Source organism: Procambarus clarkii, chromosome 29 (genome assembly GCF_040958095.1).
Source record: "Procambarus clarkii isolate CNS0578487 chromosome 29, FALCON_Pclarkii_2.0, whole genome shotgun sequence".
Classification (NCBI taxonomy): Eukaryota; Metazoa; Arthropoda; class Malacostraca; order Decapoda; family Cambaridae; genus Procambarus; species Procambarus clarkii.
In genome coordinates, this window is record NC_091178.1 from 630,362 (window position 1) to 653,371 (window position 23,010).

Sequence of the window (23,010 nt, forward strand, 5' to 3'; positions counted from 1 at the left end):
TTTGTTGACACAGTTTACATTTGGTCAGTCTACATCGGCAGATAATGAGAATTCCCAGAGATTCTTGTAACCGAGTCTAAGCCGAGCAGTAGTAACATCTAGAAGTCTGCTAATTTTATTGGATGATCCATAGATGTGTGGCTCCTCTTGCATGATAGTATGATGATAGATGGAATTACTGGTGTCAATTTCACTTTGCCTCAGATCTACAAGATCTTGTTGAAGTTATAACCAATGTTCAATCGATGTGTAAATATTTCATTCAAAATGATCTGCTACCAGAAATTTTAGCCAAATATCCCGTTTGCTAACTGTAGGTAGTAACTTAGTGATTGTAACCTATCCACCGCTGCCCACTGGATAGGGGGGCGGTGTGCAGAACAAACATATCAATTGTGACACTAGCTCTCCACATATGTCAGTTGCTTAATTTAGAACCTGTACTTGAGGTCGATCTCGAACCCATTGTTGATGCGACGACTTATATTGAATTTTGTAACAAGCTCATCAAGATTGTAACTTGCTTAGCTAAATGAATTATGGGGTTCAATCCCTGAGCCCATTATGTGCCTCTGTAACCCTTTCCACTACCGCCCACAAGATGGGTATGGGGTGCATAATAAATGAACTAAACTAAAAAAAAAAAAGTTCTCGGTGTACTGCTGCTCTCAGATTGCTCATTGACAATCCAAGATTACACTCAACGGCTCCTTTAAAGGCAGATTCTTTGGCTAACTTATCAGCTCTATCATGCATTCGGAGGCCAACATGAGATGGAGACCACATGAAATGGACTCTGTTACCATCCTTAATAATTTTGTTGTATTTAAATAAATAAATTAAATAAATAAATAATTAAATAAATAAATATTTGAATTAATAAAATTATTGCTTATCATTATACTATTTGTCATTATTATTATATTATTTATTATATAATAATAATAATTTATTATTTATTATTAATTTATTAATTATTAATTTATTATATATTATTAATTTATTTACTATTATAAAATAAACAAGTTCCCACTCTGAGCGCGTTTTCTTCCAACCGCAGAAAAATTATTTTGCTAGCGACTCTCTTCCCATCTATTGGAGATGCGAGAAACTACCTTATTATAAGCCTCCTAGCAATACAGTAGTAATGAAGAAATATGACATATTTACCACTATAATGCTGCTGCAGATTGTACTACATTAAACAAATATTTTTACAATGAAATAATCTGTTTATAACGAAATTAGACTTAAAATATGAGGCAGGTGACGCCATAGGAAGTCGATTATCCAAGCGTCAATGTTGTGGAGCGACTTGTCCCAGAAATATTGTTGCCTGGAGTGTTTCCTGGAATATCAGCCTCCTTTACAATGTGATTATTTAATTATTCGTTTATTCATTTATAAGAAGGTACATTGGGTTAAGAAATTATATATATTGGGTTTGAGTATTTCATTCTTGCAAATTCACTAACACGCACATAGTCGGTCCGTCCGTAGAATTACCCAAGGGCCACCGACCATGGTGGGGGGTCCATAGAATTACCCAAATCGACCCAAATCGGCCCAAAACTACCCAAATCGTCCTAGCATTACGTAAGTAATGAAGAAATGTGGTATATTTACTTACTATAATGTTGGTGCTACACGTAGAACATGATCAAACCTATTTTTACTCTGAAATAATCTAATTTCATAACGAAATGAGACGTAAATATGAGAGAGGTGACGCCATAGGAAGTCGACGGTCCAAGCGACAATTGTGTGGAGCGACTTATCCAAGATATATGGTCGCCAGGAGAGTGTTTGCTGCCATATCAGCCTCTTGTACACAGTGATCCAGTCGTCGTATTTCATGGCTCAAATTGTCGCAAATTTAATTGGTAATATTAACAAGTAGAATGTGTATTTATAATAATATTTTTCATAAACAGCCACAAAATATTTAATATTTATTAAAAAAAAGTGTCTGGAAGTTAAATCAATTCCACATGACAATAAATTTGTTATATAGATACTAGCGTTATTCGTTGGTATGCGTTCGCTATTTAAACTACTCCAGTCCTTTTCGTTCATAGAACACCGAACCCTACACGCTCTCTGATATACAATACAATACAATACAATACAATTTTATTTAGGTAAGGTACATACATACAATAAATATTTACAAGGATTGTTTGACTTATAGGTAGAGCTAGTACATGCAATGCCTAAAGCCACTATTACGCAAAGCGTTTCGGGCATAAATGACTATATATTGCTTAATTAACAAATAATCACAAATAAAGATTATATTTATATATGTTATCAGAAAGGCAGATATAAAATAGTTTGTGTTAATGCATCACAGAGATTATACCTTATTAGAGAGGAAAAATATTCATATTTTAAACAAGGCTTCTTGGCCGACGCTCATCCTAATCCTTGCACAGAAGCCCTCCAGAATTTCTTTATTGAAGATCAGCATTGTTCCAAATGGATAACAAAAACTGGAACTCAACTCAGAATGTATCAGGTTCATGATTTGTACCAAGAGAAACAACAACGGCACTTTCCTGCACCGTGGGAGGTTACACCCTTTCCAGTTTTAATCCCTCCCTTTCCACCCAAGAAGCAAATTAGAGATCAGCCCAAGCTTCGTCTTGAGGCAAAGCTCAACGCCTTAAGCCATATTGATGCTCTGTCCACAGAGCATTCTCTCTCTCAAATTATATACACTGATGGTTCCCTACACCGCACCACGGGTGCAGCTGGAAGTGCAGTTGTCCTGACAATGGGCGATGGCCTATACTTTGAGTGGGGAGTCCGTATAAACAACTGGGCCTCTACCCTTCAGACTGAACTATTTGCCTTGATCCTTGCACTGAAATGTGTACAAGTCTCAAAACTTGATACATTAATTGTAAGTGACTCCTTATCATCCTTAAATGCTCTCAACTCTTTAAGACATAACTGTAACATGCTCGTGTCCGAAGCTAGACACAAATACAACAAAATTATTAAGGATGGTAACAGAGTCCATTTCATGTGGTCTCCATCTCATGTTGGCCTCCGAATGCATGATAGAGCTGATAAGTTAGCCAAAGAATCTGCCTTTAAAGGAGCCGTTGAGTGTAACCTTGGATTGTCAATGAGCAATCTGAGAGCAGCTGTACACCGAGAACTTCAACAAGATCTTGTAGATCTGAGGCAAAGTGAAATTGACACCAGTAATTCCATCTATCATCATACTATCATGCAAGAGGAGCCACACATCTATGGATCATCCAATAAAATCAGCAGACTTCTAGATGTTACTACTGCTCGGCTTAGACTCGGTTACAAGTATCTCTGGGAATTCTCATTATCTGCTGATGTAGACCTGACCAAATGTAAACTGTGTCAACAAAATTATTCGCACACCCTCCGTCACTATGTGATGGAGTGCGAAAAGATACGTGAATTTAGAGACAATTCTATAACCAATGTTCCAGCGATGTGTCAATATTTCATTCAAAATGATCTGCTACCAGAAATTTTAGCCAAATATCCCCAGTTTGCTAACTGTAGGTAGTAACTAAGTGATTGTAACCTATCCACCGCTGCCCACTGGATGGGGGGCGGTGTGCAGGACAAACATATAAATTTTGACACTAGCTCTCCACATATGTCAGTTGCTTAATTTGGAACCTGTACTTGAGGTCGATCTCGAACCCATTGTTGATGTGATGACTTATATTGAATTTTGTAACTAGCTCATCAAGATTGTAACTTGCTTAGCTAAATGAATTGTGGGGTTCAGTCCCTGAGCCCATTATGTGCCTCTGTAACCCTTTCCACTACCGCCCACAAGATGGGTATGGGGTGCATAATAAATGAACTAAACTAACTTGGCCGACGCTCTCCCTTTCGATGGGAACTATGACCTTTTGAAAATCAATGTTAATTGAATCTATATATTGTAAAAAACTAAGTTTTTTATGTCATCAGAAAGACATATAAGCTGCATGTTAATACTTTGGTATAAATATAACTGAAGTGAAAGTAAAGATATATGCCTTTTTATAGTTACTTGATGGCTCGCTCAGGGAGTGTGAAGGCCTGCACACAAGCCAATCAGTTTTATAATTAATGTACATATATGCAAAGTAACGTCAAAGGTTTTTATTTCAGAATAAAGACAGATGTAGACGATAATGTAAATACATTTCAAGGAAAACATATCTTAAATGAAAGCAAAGATATGGTCAAATAAATAGGCAATACCACACCATCGCCCGTGTCCGGACACATGAATATTCGCATTAGGTAGGTGAAAGGAAATGTACCCAACCATTTCCATATACGCGACCAGTTTCCGTTCTTATGTTCTTACTTACATTTCTTGAAATTTATCATCATCATCATTTACAGAAATAAATTAACATAAAAATGTAGTAATTTTAATACACAAAACAGAAGTAGATATGTATGTAAATTATGACGCAGGATAGGATCACTATTGCAGAACTATTCGCATACTTTGCGTCATTATATACAGTACTGGAATTTAAAAAAAATCGCGGAATTCAGAGATAACACCATCATTGGTGTCCAAGAGAAGTGTAAGTACTTCATTTATAATGATGTGCTGCCCGAAATCTTAGCGAAGTATCTAAAATTTGCTTACTGTAAGTAATTCATGCAAATGATTGTAAAGCCGTCGCCCAGTTGGGTGGGTGTGGAGCACATGACTGTTAAGCTGCCGCCCAGTTGGTTGGGTGTGGAGCACATGACTGTAAAGCTGCCGCCCAGTTGGGTGGGTGTGGAGCACATAACTGTTAAGCTGCCGCCCAGTTGGGTGGGTGTGGAGCACATGACTGTAAAGCTGCCGCCCAGTTGGGTGGGTGTGGAGCACATGACTGTTAAGCTGCCGCCCAGTTGGGTGGGTGTGGAGCACATGACTATTAAGCTGCCGCCCAGTTGGGTGGGTGTGGAGCACATGACTATAAAGCTGCCGCCCAGTTGGGTGGGTGTGGAGCACATGACTGTTAAGCTGCCGCCCAGTTGAGTGGGTGTGGAGCACATGACTGTTAAGCTACCGCCCAGCTGGGTGGGTGTGGAGCACATGACTGTTAAGCTGCCGCCCAGTTGGGTGGGTGTGGAGCACATGACTGTAAAGCTGCCGCCCAGTTGGGTGGGTGTGGAGCACATGACTGTTAAGCTGCCGCTCAGTTGGGTGGGTTTGGAGCACATGACTGTTAAGCTGCCGCCCAGTTGGGTGGGTGTGGACCACATGACTGTAAAGCTGCCGCCCAGTTGGGTGGGTGTGGAGCACATGACTGTTAAGCTGCCACCCAGTTGGGTGGGTGTGGAGCACATGACTGTAAAGCTGCCGCCCAGTTGGGTGGGTGTGGAACACATGACTGTAAAGCTGCCGCCCAGTTGGGTGGGTGTGGAGCACATGACTGTTAAGCTGCCGCCCAGTTGGGTGGGTGTGGAGCACATGACTGTTAAGCTGCCGCCCAGTTGGGTGGGTGTGGAGCACATGACTGTAAAGCTGCCGCCCAGTTGGGTGGGTGTGGAGCACATGACTGTAAAGCTGCCGCCCAGTTGGGTGGGTGTAGAGCAAGACTAGTAATTGGACGACTCACCGGAGATGTAAAGTGCCTAGTATAGTGACTTGTGAGCCTCTTGTTGAATCACTTGTGATACAAAGATTATTGATGTGTGTATTTGTGTGGGTGATTGAATATGTATGTGAATGTATATGTATGTATATGTATATATGCAATTGACGATCATGAAACAATAATCATTTGTATGCGGAAAATTCCATATTTCATTTCTCTGGATTTACCGCATATGTATATATATGTACATGTATGTATGATTATGTGTACATGTATATATAACATTAATAAGAGGAAATGAAGATGAAGAAATGATAAAAAGAATGGCAATAGTGGATAGTAGTAACACACTTAAGAATTATTCAGTAATAAATACAAACTCGTCCTTCACCTATGATAAAGGAAAGTCAACTTGGAAGGATTCAATTTACATGAGATTAAGATTAGGATACAAATATATCTGGCAATACGGAGTTGATGTCAGTGAAAAAGATAAGGAGTGTAAATTATGTAGTATGCCGCACGCCCACACCTTAGAACATTATGTATTAGAGTGTCAACTTATTGATAACTATAGAAATAAGGAAATAAGTAATGTACCACATCAAATTGTTTGTATGTGTGATAATGGTATGATAGACAGTATACTTAGGAGCTACAAAAATTTTGCCCCAAGAGTGTAACAATTGTATGCTGTACTTACTATATTAACCTGCAATGTTAAATGGGATTCTTGTAATGTTAATTGTCTATTTGTACTTACTGAATTTGTGCGCCCCTTGAGGGACTTGCAGTAGAGGGGGTAGAAATAGCCTAAGTTACTCTATCCCTTTGAAATGTATTTTTTTCTTGTCTCAATAAACATACTTGAACTTGAACTGTAAATATTTGTGGCTTCCTGACCATAAAGTTACCGCCGCAGTCGAGGGTAAGAGACCGGATGTACCCAGTATACAAGCCGCACTAGCTATTAGTTCATAAAAGCTGACAACTTACCCAGATAAACATTACTTCCTAATTATATATATATATGCAAATAATAAAATTAAAATGTTTAAAACGTGATTATATATATATGTATCATGTGGACAGTTTTTAATGTAATTTTTTCTCCTGATATTCGGGTTCTTTATTATGCTTCATCTTGAGGCAAAGCCCAATACCTTACGCCATATTGATGCTCTGTCTACAGATCATTCTCTCTCTCTCTCAAATCATATACATTGATGGTTTCCTACACCGCCACACGGGTGCAGCTGCAAGTGCAGTTGCCTCTACCCATCAGACAGAACTATTTGCCTTGCTTGTTACACTAAAATGTGTACAAGTGAGTGTGTCTATGTATTAACACGATGTACTGAACGGGGTGAGAATAGCTTGAGCTACCTCATCCATTTGTGTGTATTTTACCTCAATAAACTTATTTCAATTTCAATTTCAATTCAAGTCTCCAAACTTGATGCATTAATTGTAAGTGATTTTCTACCATCCTGCATTAATTGTAAGTGATTTCTATCATGCTTAATTGCGCGCAACTCTCTAAGACACAATTGTAACATGACCGTGTCTGAAGCTAGACAGAAAACACAACATTATTAGTGATGGTAACATAAGCCATTTCATGTGAATTCCATCTTCGTTGACCTCCGAAACTTGAGGAATGGTCCAGAAAATAGCTACTAAAGTTTAAGTCAAGTGTGAAGATACTTTAGTTGATACTTAGATACTTCCAATAAGTGTAAACATAAGTGCTGACGATGCTACCTTCCTCTATTCAGACCCCAACCCAAACGCACTATATAATAATAAAAATAATAGATTTAAAAAGTCCACTCATGGATGTAAACTAACAAACTCACATCAAACATAAAAAAGACCGACTACTATTTTTGTTCGAAAGTAAATCCTGAAACCAAATTCAACTTCAGATACACAATGTTAACATTAGCAATAATGATTATGGAAAGTTCCTTGACCTATACATAGACAAGAGACTGAACTTCAGCATCCACATACAACACATATGTGAGTGGTGAGAGAGAGAGAAAGAGAGAGAGAGAAAGATAGACAGACAGACAGAGAGAGAGACAGACAGAGAGACAGAGAGAGACAGAGAGAGAGAGTGAGAGAGTATTCACCTAGTTGTGCAGGCGCGGGTTGAGCTCTGCTCATTCGGCCCGCCTCTCAACTGTCAATCAACTATTACTGACTAACTAATTTTTTTTCTCTCGCACACACACACACACACACACACACACACACACACACACACACACACACACACACACACAAACAATCGACCGGGTAAACAAGGATAAACTATTCAACACTGGTGGGAAACTGAGTACCCACATGAGCCACAGAGACGTTAAAAGGAACTTTTTCAGTGTCAGAGTAGTTAACGGATAGAATGCATTAGGCAGTGATGTGGTGGAGGCTAACTCCATACACAGTTTTAAATGTAGATGTGATAGAGCCCAGTAGGCTCAGGAATCTGTACACCAGTTGATTGACAGTTGAGAGGCGGGACCAAAAAGCCAAAGCTCAACCCCCGCAAGCACAAATAGGTGAGTACACACACACCAGGAAGCAACCCGTAGCAACTGTCTAATTTCCAGGTACCTATTTACTGCTCGGTGACATCACATTAACATTTACAGAGAGTAGAGAATTAATTAGGTATCTGGGAGCTAGTTAACTGTTGTGGGATGTATATCTTGAGGTACTGTATACAATGTTCACAACAGAGCAATGTATAATCATTTCATTGTATACAACACATTGAGAAAGAATGAAGGTTAGATCCGAAAATTATTGTGTGGCTCTCTCATGACTTGTTTCCGGCGCGAAGAGTTGTGAATTTACATGAAAATGTACCAACAAAATCTTGTTACATAGCAGTAGGAGTAACATTTACTCCCTAGGTCCACGAGTCTAGAGCGCTGTCCACTCGGCCACCACCTCCCTTATGAGAGGGAGAGAGTGAGTGTGTGTGTACTCACCTAATTGTGCTTGGGGGGTTGAGCTCTGGCTCTTTGGTCCCGCCTCTCAACTGTCAATCAACTGATGTACAGATTCCTGAGCCTACTGGACTCTATCATATCTACATTTGAAACTGTGTATGGAGTCAGCCTCCACCACATTACTGCCTAATGCATTACATCTGTTAACTATTTTGACACTGAAAAAGTTCTTTCTAACGTCCCTCTGGCTCATTTGGGTACTCAGTTTCCACCTGTGTCCCCTTGTTTGCGTACCACCCGTGTTAAACAGTTTATCTTTATCTACCTTGTCAATTCCTCTGAGAATTTTGTAGGTAGTGATCATGTCTCCCATACTCTTCTGCCTTCTAGTGTCGTGAGGTGCTTTTCTCGCAGCCTTTCTCCGTAGCTCATGCCTCTTAGTTCTGGGACTAGCCTAGTGCCATATCTCTGAACTTTTTCAAGCTTCGCCTTGTGCTTGACAAGGTACGGACTCCATGCTGGGGCCACATACTCCAGGATTGGTCTTACATATGTGGTATAGAAGGTTCTGAATGATTCCTTACACAGGTTCCTGAAGGCTGTTCTGATGTTAACCAGTCTCGCATAATCACACACTCACGTGTGTGTGTTTGTGTGTGTGTGTGTGTGTGTGTGTGTGTGTGTGTGTGTGTGTGTGTGTGTGTGTGTGTGTGTGTGTGTGTGTGTGTGTGTGTGTGTGTGTGTGTGTGTGTAAAATATACACTGAGGACAGGCAGCTTGTGCATGTCTATTCGTTAGGTGTATATCGAGGTCCACCTCCAAGGTCGAACTACTGACCTCCACATTCACCCTGGGCACAAGTAGTCTCGAACCACTAACCCCAGGAGCAGGAGACTGTAGTTCTATTAACTACTTTACCTACAGCATAAAGAAGAATTCCAGAAACAAGAAATGGCAGTTGTTAACTGCTTCTGGAATCCTTCCTCGAATGTAGATGTTGCAAGGTTCTTTGATTATGTAAGTTAACAATAAAGAACTAGATACAAATTAAATGTGTGCTATAAAATATGTGTATGTGACATATATTCATATAAGCACAGACGTTGCGGTATTCAGAGTAAGGACAGTTTTTCCTCAGACCCATGCTCGACTTTGTTACTTGCCCCATACACATGTTTTATTTCACACATTTCATTGTGATGAACGATGGACCTGCTAGTTCCAGTTTGCACTGTTCTACTTTCTTCAAATCCATCCAGGAGTTCTCGTCTAATGACACTTTTAAGGGACCTATTTGATAACTCAAGATTCCATTCAATACTGTCTTTATTTACTGCAGCCTTAGCAAGGGCGTCAACTTTGTCATGTTCCTGCATGCCAGTGTGAGAAGGAATCCACAACATTTTTATATTTACCCTCTTGCTAAGTATTCTTATATATCTACGTCTAGCTTCCAAGACAAGCACGTTATTACTTGATTGCAAACTGTTTATTGCTCGTAGTGAGGATAGGGAGTCAGAAATAATTAAGCTGTCTACTTCAGTGTTGTCAATAATTTCGAGTGCTACCAGTATCGCTACCAACTCGGCTTGCATTGTGGACGTCCAGTTACTAATTCGGATATTTCTTTGAATTGTGCTGCCATCGGGCTGATGAGCAATAACAGCACTTCCTGCCCTCCCTGTAGCTGTATTGAGTGATCCGTCAGTGTATATGGTCTGTGCAATGTTGTTTTCAGCTTGTATATTGTGAATGTGTTCTATGGTGCTTAATTTAGCAGCAAGCTGAGCATGAGGGTTGCTTGTGATTAGTTTCTTGGTGTGGTATGCAGGGGTCGGGATGTCAAAAGGTACTATCTACCAGGGTGGAAGGAAGTGCTGTACTCTTTCATCTGTATATACATCGTGCAGTGCCATCATTTTAATATGAGTGGCAGTTCTTTGAATCCATTTAGACTCGCTAGTTCCATTTCGTATGTGTTCTAACAGTGCAACTGACACAATGTTGTTTTTGTTATCACGCAGCAGCTTTAGTCCCATCATAAGATTAATTTCAAATATTCTATCTCTAATGCTAAGTATATTTAATTCTTTCCGCATGTTGAGAACTTTGGTAGTTATAGGACAGCCAAGTATAATTCTGAGTGCTTCATTTTGCATTTTTTCCAGTCTATCAATACTTTTGCCATTCTGCAGGACCAAAGCTGGTGCATGATAGTCTATCAGAGACCTTATATACGCTAAATACATCATTCTTGCTATTCTAATATTAACACCATATTTCGGGCTGTACCCCACTACAGTTCTGAGAGCCTTGAGTCTGTCTCTACATTGTTGATGTAACTTATTGACTGCAGTTGAGGTACAAGGGACAGAGACACCAAGGTATTTGAAAAAAGAGACATAGTCTATTGGTATGTTGTCTATCTTAAGTTTTCGTGGTCCACTTTTGCGGTTGCCAATTTGTCTGTTAAATACCTTAGTTTTAGCAGCGTTGATTACAAGACCAAGGCTCTCACAAGCTGTATGTATACAATTTAAGACTGTTTGCATTTTGCGGTGGGTTTTAGTATGCACAAGGATGTCATCTGCATAGCTGATAGTGATGTTTGCCGGACTAGTTGGGATTGATTTTAGTAAAGCATTAATTAGAACATTAAACAAGGTAGGACTAAGTACTCTTCCATGTGGGGTGCCTAGTTGCACTACTTTAGTTTCACTCTTGTAGCCTTGGAACAGCGCAGAGGACTTCCGGTTGGTAAGATAGCCTCGTATCCACTGTAATAAATGTCCCCCTATATCCATTCTCGCTAATTCATACATAATCACTTCCCTATTAGCAATATCAAAGGCATTTTTTAAATCAAGAAATGTTGTGTACTTGTGCCTTTTATCTCCATGAACAGTAAGAAAGGTTGTGATACAGTTGTGTACACTTTTACCATGTGTGAAACCATTGATATCAGGTGACATGTGCTCTTTAACTCTATACAATAATCTATTAAGCACCATTCTCTCAAAGGTTTTGCACATGCAACTGGTCAGTGAGATGGGACGGAAAGCATCAGGTTGGCCAGGCTTTGGTACAGGTACTGTAAGACTGGTGGTCCATGATACAGGCAACTGCCCAGAGACATAGCTGGCATTAAACAATTCTAATAATGGGTTACCGGGTACACGATGTAGGAGTCTTAGAATATCATAGGTGATACCGTCCTCACCAGGAGCAGTGCTACTGCCCCTGGAGAGGGCTGCATCCAATTCATAATCTGTATATGGAACATCACATTCATCATGTTGCTTGCTCAACATGAAATTTATGAGAGAATTTCTGTCTGTGGACCTCGCCTGCAATTTCTCCCTAGTGCTAGCTGGTAGCATTCCAAGGCTGGAAACCTGAGCCCATTTTGCAATTAACTGATTGGCTTTCTGTAGTGGGTTTGGGTGTGAAACTTGTCTACTATTTTTACCAATAATTTTGTTTATGCCTTTCCAGGCTTTGCCCAGGGGAGTATGCAGGTTAAGTCCACTAACAAAACCCTCCCATTCATTTTGTCTCAGTTCAGTCATTCTCTCCCTTGCCGCTGCAAGCGCGGCCTGAAACAGTTTTAACATTTGAGGAGTTCTAAGGCTCTTATATGCTTTACCTGTCTGTCTAGCAATTGATTTAAGCTCTTTCAGTTTAGCATCATCATAGTACTGGTTGTGTCTGACCTGTTTACCAGTACTTCTTTTTGTTTGGCGTGACTCACTATTTTTGATGGCCTCATAGGTATATGGGTACATCCGGTCTCTTACCCTCGACCGCGTCGGTACCTTTATGGTCAGGAAGCCACGGATATTTACAATGGGGCTCGGTCAGTCAATATGATTCCTTTGACATCACTCAACTTATGTATTCTGTTCTCGTATTGACAATTTGAATGATATCAAGAATATTTTGAATATCTTCTGACATAGATGGTGCTGTAGTTGATTGTTGTTCATGACCTGTCCAGTGGGTCGAGACTGGTCTCATTAGCATCTCTCAGATTAGTGGGAAGAAATTCTTGCTGCATGAATGTGTGTTCTCAGAGCTAACTAGGGTAACTAAAATACTTATTTCCTAAATAAATACTTTAATTGTAAATATTTGAAAATATATGGTATGTTTCCGAATTTCTGACGATATTAAACATATTGTGGTTTATAATTAAGTTCTTAATAGTGATCCTATCCTGCATCATAATTTACATAATATCTACTTCTGTTTTGTGTATTAAAATGACTACTTTTTATGTTAATTTATTTCTGTAAATGATGATGATGATAAAGTTCAATAAATGTAAGTAAGAACATAAGAATGAAGGTAACTGCAAAAGACTTATTGGCCCATACGAGGCAGCTCCTCGTATGGAGCTGCCTTTGATAAGTAATTACCAAAGAAGGCACCAAGCCGGGAAGGCTGTGTAGCACAATAAAATAAGTCTACTGCTCCTGAAGAGGACGGTATTACTTACAGTTTACTGAGATTAGTCTCACAAGTACCAGGTAATCCACTTTTAGTGTTGTACAGAATGAGTTTAAGTGAAGGAGTATTACCTGATGATTGGACAGTGTCATTGTTCCCATCCCCAAAGCACACTCAGATAATTATAGACCCATATCTCTAACATAATTTTGTCTATTAGCACAGTTTTCGGCGTGAATGCATTTTGGTTCTACAAGGTAGCCAACTCCATCAAAATATTAAATATGTACCCAACTCAATTAACGATTAATCAACCAATTACTCCATGGGATAACTTGGATCTAGCAGTTGATTTTGTAAATGCACCCAAGAAAGATAATGTACACTCTACATTATTAAAACAGTTAACACTGTGAAGCATCACTGAAAGTACTCAGAGTATGGGTAACGATGTGTATCAGTGCTATACCGACGGTTCTGTAGAAGAAGGTGGATGATGTACCGGATGTGCATGTAATATATTTGAACAATCTTCTCTCGTACATACATGAATGAAGCGCGTCAATGATTGGGCAAGTACAACTCAAACCGAACTTGCATTCATATACCTTGCCACTGAATTTTTAAAACACAAAGGCAGTCGACTTATATACTGTGATTCGCAGAGTGCACTCCTGGTATTGAACGCACATAGTAGTGACACCCAGAAAATAGTCAGTGATATTCGAATGAATATTTTAGCTGCCAAAGAAAAGAGATTTGAAATTAAATTCCTATGGATACCATCACATGTTGGCATCTCAAGGCATGACACTGTTGATATGCTTGCAAAGACAGCCTGTAGAAAACCAGTGGTAGAAATTTATATGGGTGTTTCATTAGCAGTGACAAAGAGAATACTTAAGCAAACATCTAATGAAAATCTCACCGACCTAACAAATTCACAAAGACCTGAAAATTGTAGCATTAAATATTATGATAGATATCGTGCGGAGACATTCACATACAGGATTAATGGAACAAGAACCCAATGTGATGTTATAGTGGCCATAATACGCTTGGGATATAGACGTATCTGGCAGCTTTCTCAAAACCCAAATGTCGAGTACACAATGTGTCAACTTTGTAAAAGAGAAAATATGCACTCCCTTGAACATTATATTGTAGAATGTCCCATACTGACTGACTTTCGCCCTCCTGGGCTAAGGTATGCTGAACTGTGTAATTACTATTTGAGTACTGGAACACTTGATGATATATTGAACTTGTACCCTAGATTGACCATGTAACGTATCAATTATACAATGAATGTATGTGATGTAACTCTATAACCTGAGCTTGTGAAAGCACCTTAATCACCTTCAGTGATTAAGTGCTTAATTGCACACTAGTTTCTCTATCAGTTATCTCACCTTGTCAGAGTAAAAGAGACAAATATATGTGTATGTATGTGTGTATATATGTATGTATATATATATGTATATGTACGCATACGTCTGTGTGTGTATATGTATGTGTATAAAGTATATGTGGAAGCTGGTCAGAATTCAATTTCACCTTTGTAAATGCACGTTAATGACACTATGTAAAAGACACATCGAACACTTTATGTAGGGCATACGTAAATCTGTGTATTTATGTATTTACGTATGTAGCTTAGCCTAGCATTTTAAAAACACTACAATCACCTTATGTGGTTAATTGTTCAATAAATCCCTGACCTATATGTTTAACAAATCTCTAACCCTATCAATGGAGTTAGTTAGTTTAGTTCTTATATTATGCACCCTATACCCATCTTGTGGGCGGTAGTGGAAAGGGTTAGAGTCCATGGCGGACTGAAGAAAATGTATATATGCTGGTTAGCATTGTTAATGTGTGGCCACGTCTGTGGTAGAAAATAATACAAAAAATCAAATAAAGGTATTATTGAAACTTTATAGGAAAACATTAAATGCTAAATATATCTTTAATATTATACTTGAAATATTGTATACTTTGCTCTTTCCATCGTACTTCTGCACCTGCTGGCAAGTGGTTCGGTGCAGTGTGCAGGTGATGTTCATTACTGGGTGAGCTGGCAGGTGATGTTCATTACTGGGTGAGCTGGCAGGTGATGTTCATTACTGGGTGAGCTGGCAGGTGGTGCTCACCTGCCAGCTCACCCAACGAAAATTTGGTTTTTAATACACTTACACATTTATTGGGTCTTTCCTTCACTTTCATTCAAGCACTAGGGTATTACAGTAAGTGTTTTAATTATAATATTTATTAACGTTATTATTTTGAATTTTTATTATTATTAGTATTATTATTAACAGGAGAGGAGTGTGTGTGTGTGGGGGGGGGGGGGTATAATGGTACACATGTCCACATCCCAATGCCCGCCCTTCCAGGACTGGGGGTGCGGGGGTGTACAATAAACTATACCCACATCCGGCGGCAGCTTGTCGAAGGCGGAAGTGTAGCCTAGACTATTTGTCATGATAATTAGTGATGACTCTTATTTTGATTATGGGTCCGTAATCCAGCTAAGCTTTTATTCTTAATTTATATTACAATGCTGGTAAAATACACTTCTTGATGATGAGTATGGAGTACAAATGAACTCATTGTGTACCCAAGTTCAAGTTCAAGTGTGTTTATTGAGATAAGCAATAAATACATCTCAAAGGGATAGAGTAGCTTAGGCTATTTCAACCCCCCTCTAATTCAAGTCCCTCAAGGGGTGCACAAATACTGTGACTACAAATAGACAAATAACATTACAAGAATCCAAACAAGAATTGTGTACCCTATACTCACAGGATGAATATAGGGTACACAATAAACTACCACTCACATCATGGGTATGGGTTGCACAAGAAACTATCGCGCAGAGGATGAATATGGAGAGCAAAGTAAACAAAGATTCACACGATGAGAAAGGGTTGCGCAATGTCCTATGACTCACAGAATGAGTATTAGCTGCACAATAAACTACAGGTCACAGGATAAGTATGGGTTGCACAATAAATTACAGGTCACAGGATGGGTATGGGCTGCACAAACTACCGGTAACAGGATGAGTATGGGATGCACAATAAATTACGGGTCACAGGATGAGTATGGGTTGCACAAACTACTGGTAACAAGATGAGTATGTGGTGCACAATAAATTACCGCACAGAGGATGAGTATAGGGTGCACAAACTGGTTGGGTAAATGGAAATGGTTGGGTACATTTCCTTTCACCTAATGCGACTATTCATGTGTCCGAACACCGGCGATTGTGTGGTATTGGCTATTTATTTAACCATAACTTTGCATTCATTTAATAATTATATTAAGACATGTTTTCCTTGAAATGTAGTTACATTATCGTCTACATGGCTTTATTCTGACATAAAGACCTATGGCGTTACTTTGCATATATGCAAAGTAATTATAAAATTGATTGGCTTGTGTGGAGGCCTTCACACTCCCTGAGCGAGCCATCAAGTAACTATAAAAAGGCATATATCTTAACTTTCAATTCAGTTATATTTATGCCAAATTATTAACATGCAGCTTATATTTATGTCTTTATGATGACATAGAAAACTTCGTTTATTACAATATCTAGATTAAATTAACATTGATCTTCGGAAGGTCATAGTTCCCATATCGGTAAGGAGAGCGTCGGCCATGAAGCCTTGTTTAAAGTATGAATATTTTTCCTCTCTAATAAGGTATAATCTCTGTGATGGATTCACAAAAACTATTTTATATCTGCCTTTCTGATAACATATACAAATATAATCTTTATTTGTGAATATTTCTTAATTAAGCAATATATCAGAGGGCGTGTAGGGTTCGGTGTTCAATGAACGAAAAGGACTGGATCACTGTGTACAGGAGGCTGATATGGCAGCAAACACTCTCCTGGCGACCATATATCTTGGATAAGTCGCTCCACACAATTGTCGCTTGGACCGTCGACTTCCTATGGCGTCACCTCTCACATATTTACGTCTAATTTCGTTATGAAATTAGATTATTTCAGAGTAAAAATAGGTTTGATCATGTTCTATGTGTAGCACCAACATTATAGTAAGTAAATATACCATATTTCTTCATTACTTACGTAATGCTAAGACGATTTGGGTAGTTTTGGGCTGATTTGGGTCGATTTGGGTAATTCTATGGACCGATGGTGGGGGGTCCGTCTAATTACTCAAAGCTACTCAACAAGCTACCCAAAGCTTAGACGAAAATAAGCTGCTGGTGATTCCAAAACAAGACCACAGTCCAAGTGACGATGTTGTGGAGCGACTTATCTAAGACACATTGTTGCTTGGAGACTGTTTGTTGGCATATCGGCCTTCTGTATCGACCTAACCTAACCAACCTACCCAAACCTATAGTAACAAAACCTAACTTAACCTATCCAAACCTAACTTAATATAACCTGTAGGCAACAATATATCTTGGATAAGTCGCTCCACAACATTCTCATTTGGATTGTCAGCTTCCTATGGCCTTTCATGCCACTTAGTTTCATCTAATTTTGTTATAAACTTCTATTATTTCAGAGTAAAAATATGTTTTTTTCATGTTCTACCTTCAGCACCAACATTGTAGTGAGTAAATATATCATATTTCTTCATTACTTACATAATACTAGGAAGATTTGGGTAGCTTTGAGTAGATTTGGGTAGCCTTGGGTAATTAGACGGACCAACCCTAGTGGCCTCGATGAAGACAGGAAGCCGGCGGCTTATCCAAGGTTCCCCATTTGCCTTGATGATCTTTTCCAGGTATATTTTTGGAACTCAGCTCTGTTTGGGCAGTTACGGCTTCCTTGGGTTAATAACCCTGTGAGTGAAAAAGTATCTCCTGTTCTCAGTCCTACATTGTGGCTTGTTGATTATTGGTGCTTGATTGGTTATTAGGGTTATTGGTGCTTGATTGGTTCGGCCGGGGGTGCATCCTGTGTTGTCCAGTTGCACTTTTTTGCCGTTACCTGCGTACCGTGTCTGGGGATGCGCTATGGGTTGATCCGGTTCTCCTCGTTCCCTGTTTCAGGGCTCGGGTCTCCCAGGTCATTCGCAGAGTTTTTAAGTCTTCCAGCCTGCGGTCTGTTCTTGCACCCGTGCTCTTTGGACATTTGCAGCTTTCGCTGCTGTGTTGGTGATGTCTGGGGTTCATTTCGGGCGCAGGGATTTGAGGGTCGCACAGGCCACCAATTCTTTATGCGCGTGTCTGCTCCTGTGCGTTCTTGTTGCCTTGGGTCGCAGGTTGCAGCCTGTTGTCTCGGCTTCGCGTTGCGGAGTTTGTGGCGGCCGCCTCCCAGGTCAGCCCTTTCTTTTCCTTCTCTTAGGGTATGAAGCTCCAGGGTGCTGTAGGGGCTCCCCACAGAAAACCAGTGTTTAATGTAATGAAACGCCATTTTCTGGGTGAGCCCCGGAGGCTCCCTGGCAACCCTCCCTCCCACCGGTCGGCGGTTTTTCGTGTTGGTTGAAGCTTAGCTTCCAAACTGATGCTAGGCAGCTGGCGCGGTGAGGTTCGGTGCTCCCCCCTCTCGGGGCGGGGAGGGCTGCACGGACGATCGGCGCGGCAGTAAAATGTGATGTTTGCGTGTTTGCTTGTTTCCTTGGGATTGTAGGAAGTTTCTACCTCTCTGTTTGTTTTTTTGTTTTAGTTTTTTACCATGTGGGGTTCGTTTTGTTATGCCTACCTTTCTGGGTGCCTAACCCCGGTCGATGGCAGATAAGGAAAACCCCAACCACAAGGGGTTTTCCAGGGACATTGCTCTCTGAAACCTCTCTAAAGGGGCCAGGTTCTGGCGCTGGTCCCTGGTACGTCTGAACTCCTTAGCTAATGTCCCTGTCTAATATAACATACATTAGCCTGATAAGCTCCAGGGTGCCTCTGGGGCTCACCCAGAAAATGGCATTTCATTACATTCAAAGCTGGTTTTTTATAAAATAGGAGCAACAGTTTCATATTTCCAATCTAGAGGGACTACCCCATGGTCCAGATATTTTCTGAAAAGTAGTTTCGGTAGTAGGCATAGTTCTTCTGCCAGTTCCTTTAAGACTTAGGATTGTATTCCAACCACACCTGAGGCTTTTGAGTCTTTTAGTTTGTCAATGTTCTTTCTAATTATTTTGCATGTTATGTGTATATCCCTAAATTCATTTTACACCCCTCCTTCAAACATTTGTGTGTGTGATGGGATGTCATCCAACGTTTCGAGTGTGAACACTGATGTAAAATAATCATTAGAGTGTTTGCTGTCCACTTATCATCCATTATAGCTTGATTAGTATGATCTATTAAGGGATAAGGGTCCAATTGAGTTCTTTGTTTTGGTTTTACATCTTATATAGGCATGGAACGATTTTGGATCTTTCTTTATGTTTTCGGTAATTTTTCTTTTGTAGTTTCATTTGGCTGATCTGATTTTCTGAGTAGGTGAGTTTAGTGCCCTTTTGTATAACTCATAATCAATGATGTCCATCGTGGATTTATACATTCTCCAGAGGTTCCTCTTTGTTACCAATGCTCGTCTTATGACCTGTATCATCCATCTAGTTCCCTTTCTTGTCTTTCTTCCTTTCGGCACATATTTTTGAAAGAGTTCCGTGATGACCATCTTCAAATTTTGCCATGATGCTTCTGTGCCATGTTCGCCTATCAGCTCCCTCCAAGAGATGGTTTTCAGTTCTTCTCTCAGTCATTGAGTCACCTTGCTGGTAATCAAGAAATTCATCATCTTTGCCCTTAATGTAGGTTTCTATATTAGTAGTCCATCTTAAAATATGGTGGTCGCACGAGGGGGTTAGCTTTTCCCCCCCACATGAATTTGATCAATCATACCCTCTTCTGTTGTTAGCACAAGTATACTGTTACCACATGTGGGCTCTACCACATGCTGTATGAGAAAGGAGTCCTGCACAAGCTCGAGAAATTGTTCACCTTCTGCTTGTGATGTTAGGTTGATCCACTCTTGTTGTTAAAGTTCCCCCCTATTATTAGGGTTTGGGTTTCAGATGCCACAGTAATCACATTATGCAGATCCGCAATTTCCTCTGCTGCTGCTGTAGCAGCCCTGTAGCATCTTCCCACAATCATTTTGCTACCATCCAGAGTTAATATGTTACCCAAATTACCCAAAGTCTCTACTGGGTGGTCCATAGAGTCGCCCATAGTCACTACAGGGAGGTTCGTAGATTTACCCAAAGCCACTACATGCTACCCAAAGCCGTTGAGGCACTGGGGGGAGAGGGGTGGGGTGTGGGCGGTTTTAGTCTGCTTGGTGGCTTTCGTTGCACCTCCCAAGCTGTATGCTCCTGTGCTCCAAGATGCTGCAACCATGTTCTTCACCATCTGACTCATGTGTTGGCAGGCTGTGTTGGCCCAGTCTCTTGATTTGGCAAGGGCCTTGTACTCCTGTCCACCTCTCCTTTTTCCACATTCCTCTTTCCTCAATGTAGCCCCATTTCAGTCATCAGTGGCTGTGGCTTGTTGACCAATTAGTTTTGTAATCCTTTAAAAAATCATAATCCAAAAATCCTTTGTGTTTGGTGCTTTCGTTCTAGGTCTTTGAGGCAGTTGGGTTGGGCTGGGGTGTTGTCTTCTGTTGGTTGGGGGTAGGCCTGGGATAAGGGAAATCAATACAGTATTGCTCCGTACTACACAGCAGCTACAGGAAAGCATGTACAAATCTTTCTAAGAAACTGCCAATCTGTCATAGATCCCCAGTAGTGCATGGATGGAGTTCTGACTGTTAATGGCTTTCTGGAAATCATCCTGTGCTTGATAGTACATTTTCCCAATATCTCCCTTGCATTAGTCTGACTTTTCAAGGACATTTAAAGAGATCCCCCACCGAGCTGGGATGTAAATATTCACTGTCCTGGCTGTGTCTGGTCCTTTTCTTGCAAACAACAGAACATTGCCTAAGAAAACAACTGAGAAACCTGCTTAGAAAGGTGCTATTCACCCACACTCAGAGCCTTATTTTTTTCATCACATCTATAAAATATGCTGTAAGATATCAGATATGTCTCAAATACTGAACTTTTCCTTTTCATTTTTATAGAATGGCATCTTTAGAAATATGGAGACCAGTAGAGGAATCTGAATGGAGAGCATTATCAAGCATGGGCACCCAGTGGATGGTTAAATCATTTGCAAGCAACCAAGGATACATGGCAATGGTAACAGACGGATGTGCACTCTGGGGTGAGAACAGGGATGCAAAGTACATCCACAAACAGGCAGAGGTAATTATCTGGATATCTGAGCTTAACATTTCCATATTCCTTATCAAGAGCATTTAATTTAATGGTAGAATTTTACTCTAAATTTCATGTGTTAAAAATTAGACTATTGTTGATTACAGGAAAATTATTAGTAGAAGAGGATGAAGTACAGTTTGCGAAAAATGGAGGTTATTTAAAATAATAGGTGAAGCGTAATGGGCAAAATGCGTGGCAGAGTAACAACTGGAAGAGCACAGTGTCAGTGATGAGTTAGTTGGATTCCATTAAGGAAGCAGTTTCATTGATCATTTCTGCTATCAGAACAATAACAAACTCTGCTTTCAGACAACACTCAGCCCCCCCTGTTTAAATCCCTAAAAATGCTAAACATAACCTTACTCCACACATTCTCTTGTGTCAATTACATTTACAAAACCCTGTTCTTAATTGCAAACCCTGTTCTGAAACTCTTCTTGGACAAATGTAATAGAATACATAATCACCACACCAGAAATAAATATATCTTTGATATTCCCCAGAGTCAAACTTAATCTGTGTAAACACTCTATGCAAATAAAGGGACCTGGTCTATAGAACTTACTCCCTAACGAATTGAAATGCTGTCAAACTTTTGGTTTATTCAAAAATAAAACCAAAGAGTTCCTAATTTCATCTTCATAGTTTCCTACCTAGTGCTTGAAACTCGCACTGTATCTATTGCTATCCATTTCTCCAATATATGTACCTATGCAATACAACTTTACCATTGTAATTATTGCTGTTATCTTATATCATGTTATGCACATAGTTTGCTACATTATAGTTTGTAGTTTGTGGCAAATAGTTTGTAGCAATTTTAATACATTTGCTACATACATCATGTATACACATAGTTTGATACATTATATCTTGCAATAATCCTCAAATTATGCTAAAATGTACCTGTGGATAACCCTTACATTTACTTTAGTGTACCTACTTTTCTGGGGGGAGCCCCTACAGCTCCCCGGAGCTATCTAGGCTGATATGCTAATGTCAAACTTTGGCATCAGTCATGTGTATGGAGTTCCTTTAAGCCTACCGGGGACCACGGCAAGAACCTGGCCCCCCTCAGAGAGGCAAGGGTAGCAATGGCCTATAGAAGCTCCTGTGTGGTTGGAAGCATTCTATGTTTGCCATTGACCGGGTCAGGCACCCAGAAAGGTAAGCATCCCAAAACAAACCCCTATTCTGGTGAAAATACCAAAAGCCGAACAAGTGGATAGAACTCCCCAAACAAAAAATAGCGAACTAGTGTGACATCACCTATTGCCATGCCGCCATCTGCACAGCTCCTCCCCTCCCCGGTAGGGGGAAGGGGGAGCCCCCAGACTCACCGCGCCGGCGATCCACACCCCAGTTCTTGAGGCTGATGCTATAGGCAGTGGTTGTGTGCTCTGTCTCCAAACTTTTACGGCGCTGTGCCTTGTGTGTGGCGGCTGTTCTCCAGGGGTGCGAGATCTAGGAGTTACTCTTCAGTACTTGGGCTGCATGCGCCTAGGGTTCTCTTCCTTAGGTGCCCTGTAAGTACTGCCTTTGGAGCTTGGAGTTACCTTCCACAGGTTCCTTGGGACCTGCCTCTGTGGGTCTGTTTAACTGCACAGTTTTTTGGCCGCCCTTTGGGTACTTGGGTGTTTTGTCTCCCTTGTTTACCTTAGGGTAGGAGGCAGTTTTGCATTGGTAAGGGGTGCTGGGTGCGGTACAGCTTGTTGTCACCAATCACAGCGGCCGGCT

The 23,010-nt window shown here is 40.3% G+C and overlaps 1 protein-coding gene across 8 annotated transcripts in view; it reads left to right on the forward strand.

Moving 5' to 3' along the window:
* The first annotated feature begins 1,145 nt into the window (after positions 1–1,145).
* The window catches only part of LOC123764934 (uncharacterized), a 69,595-nt gene continuing 47,730 nt past the window's right edge, over positions 1,146–23,010 (forward strand). The window contains exons 1-3 of one of the 8 annotated variants that reach the window (XM_045753130.2): positions 17,175–17,251; positions 17,560–17,607; positions 21,075–21,258. In XM_045753130.2, the coding sequence (XP_045609086.1) occupies positions 21,076–21,258 (183 nt within the window). In that variant the 5' untranslated portion in view covers positions 17,175–17,251; positions 17,560–17,607; position 21,075. Of the gene's footprint in view, positions 1,374–17,174; positions 17,845–21,074; positions 21,259–23,010 lie in introns of those variants that run through there. The other 7 variants (XM_069333208.1, XM_045753129.2, XM_069333211.1 and 4 more) reach the window with 7 other exon arrangements.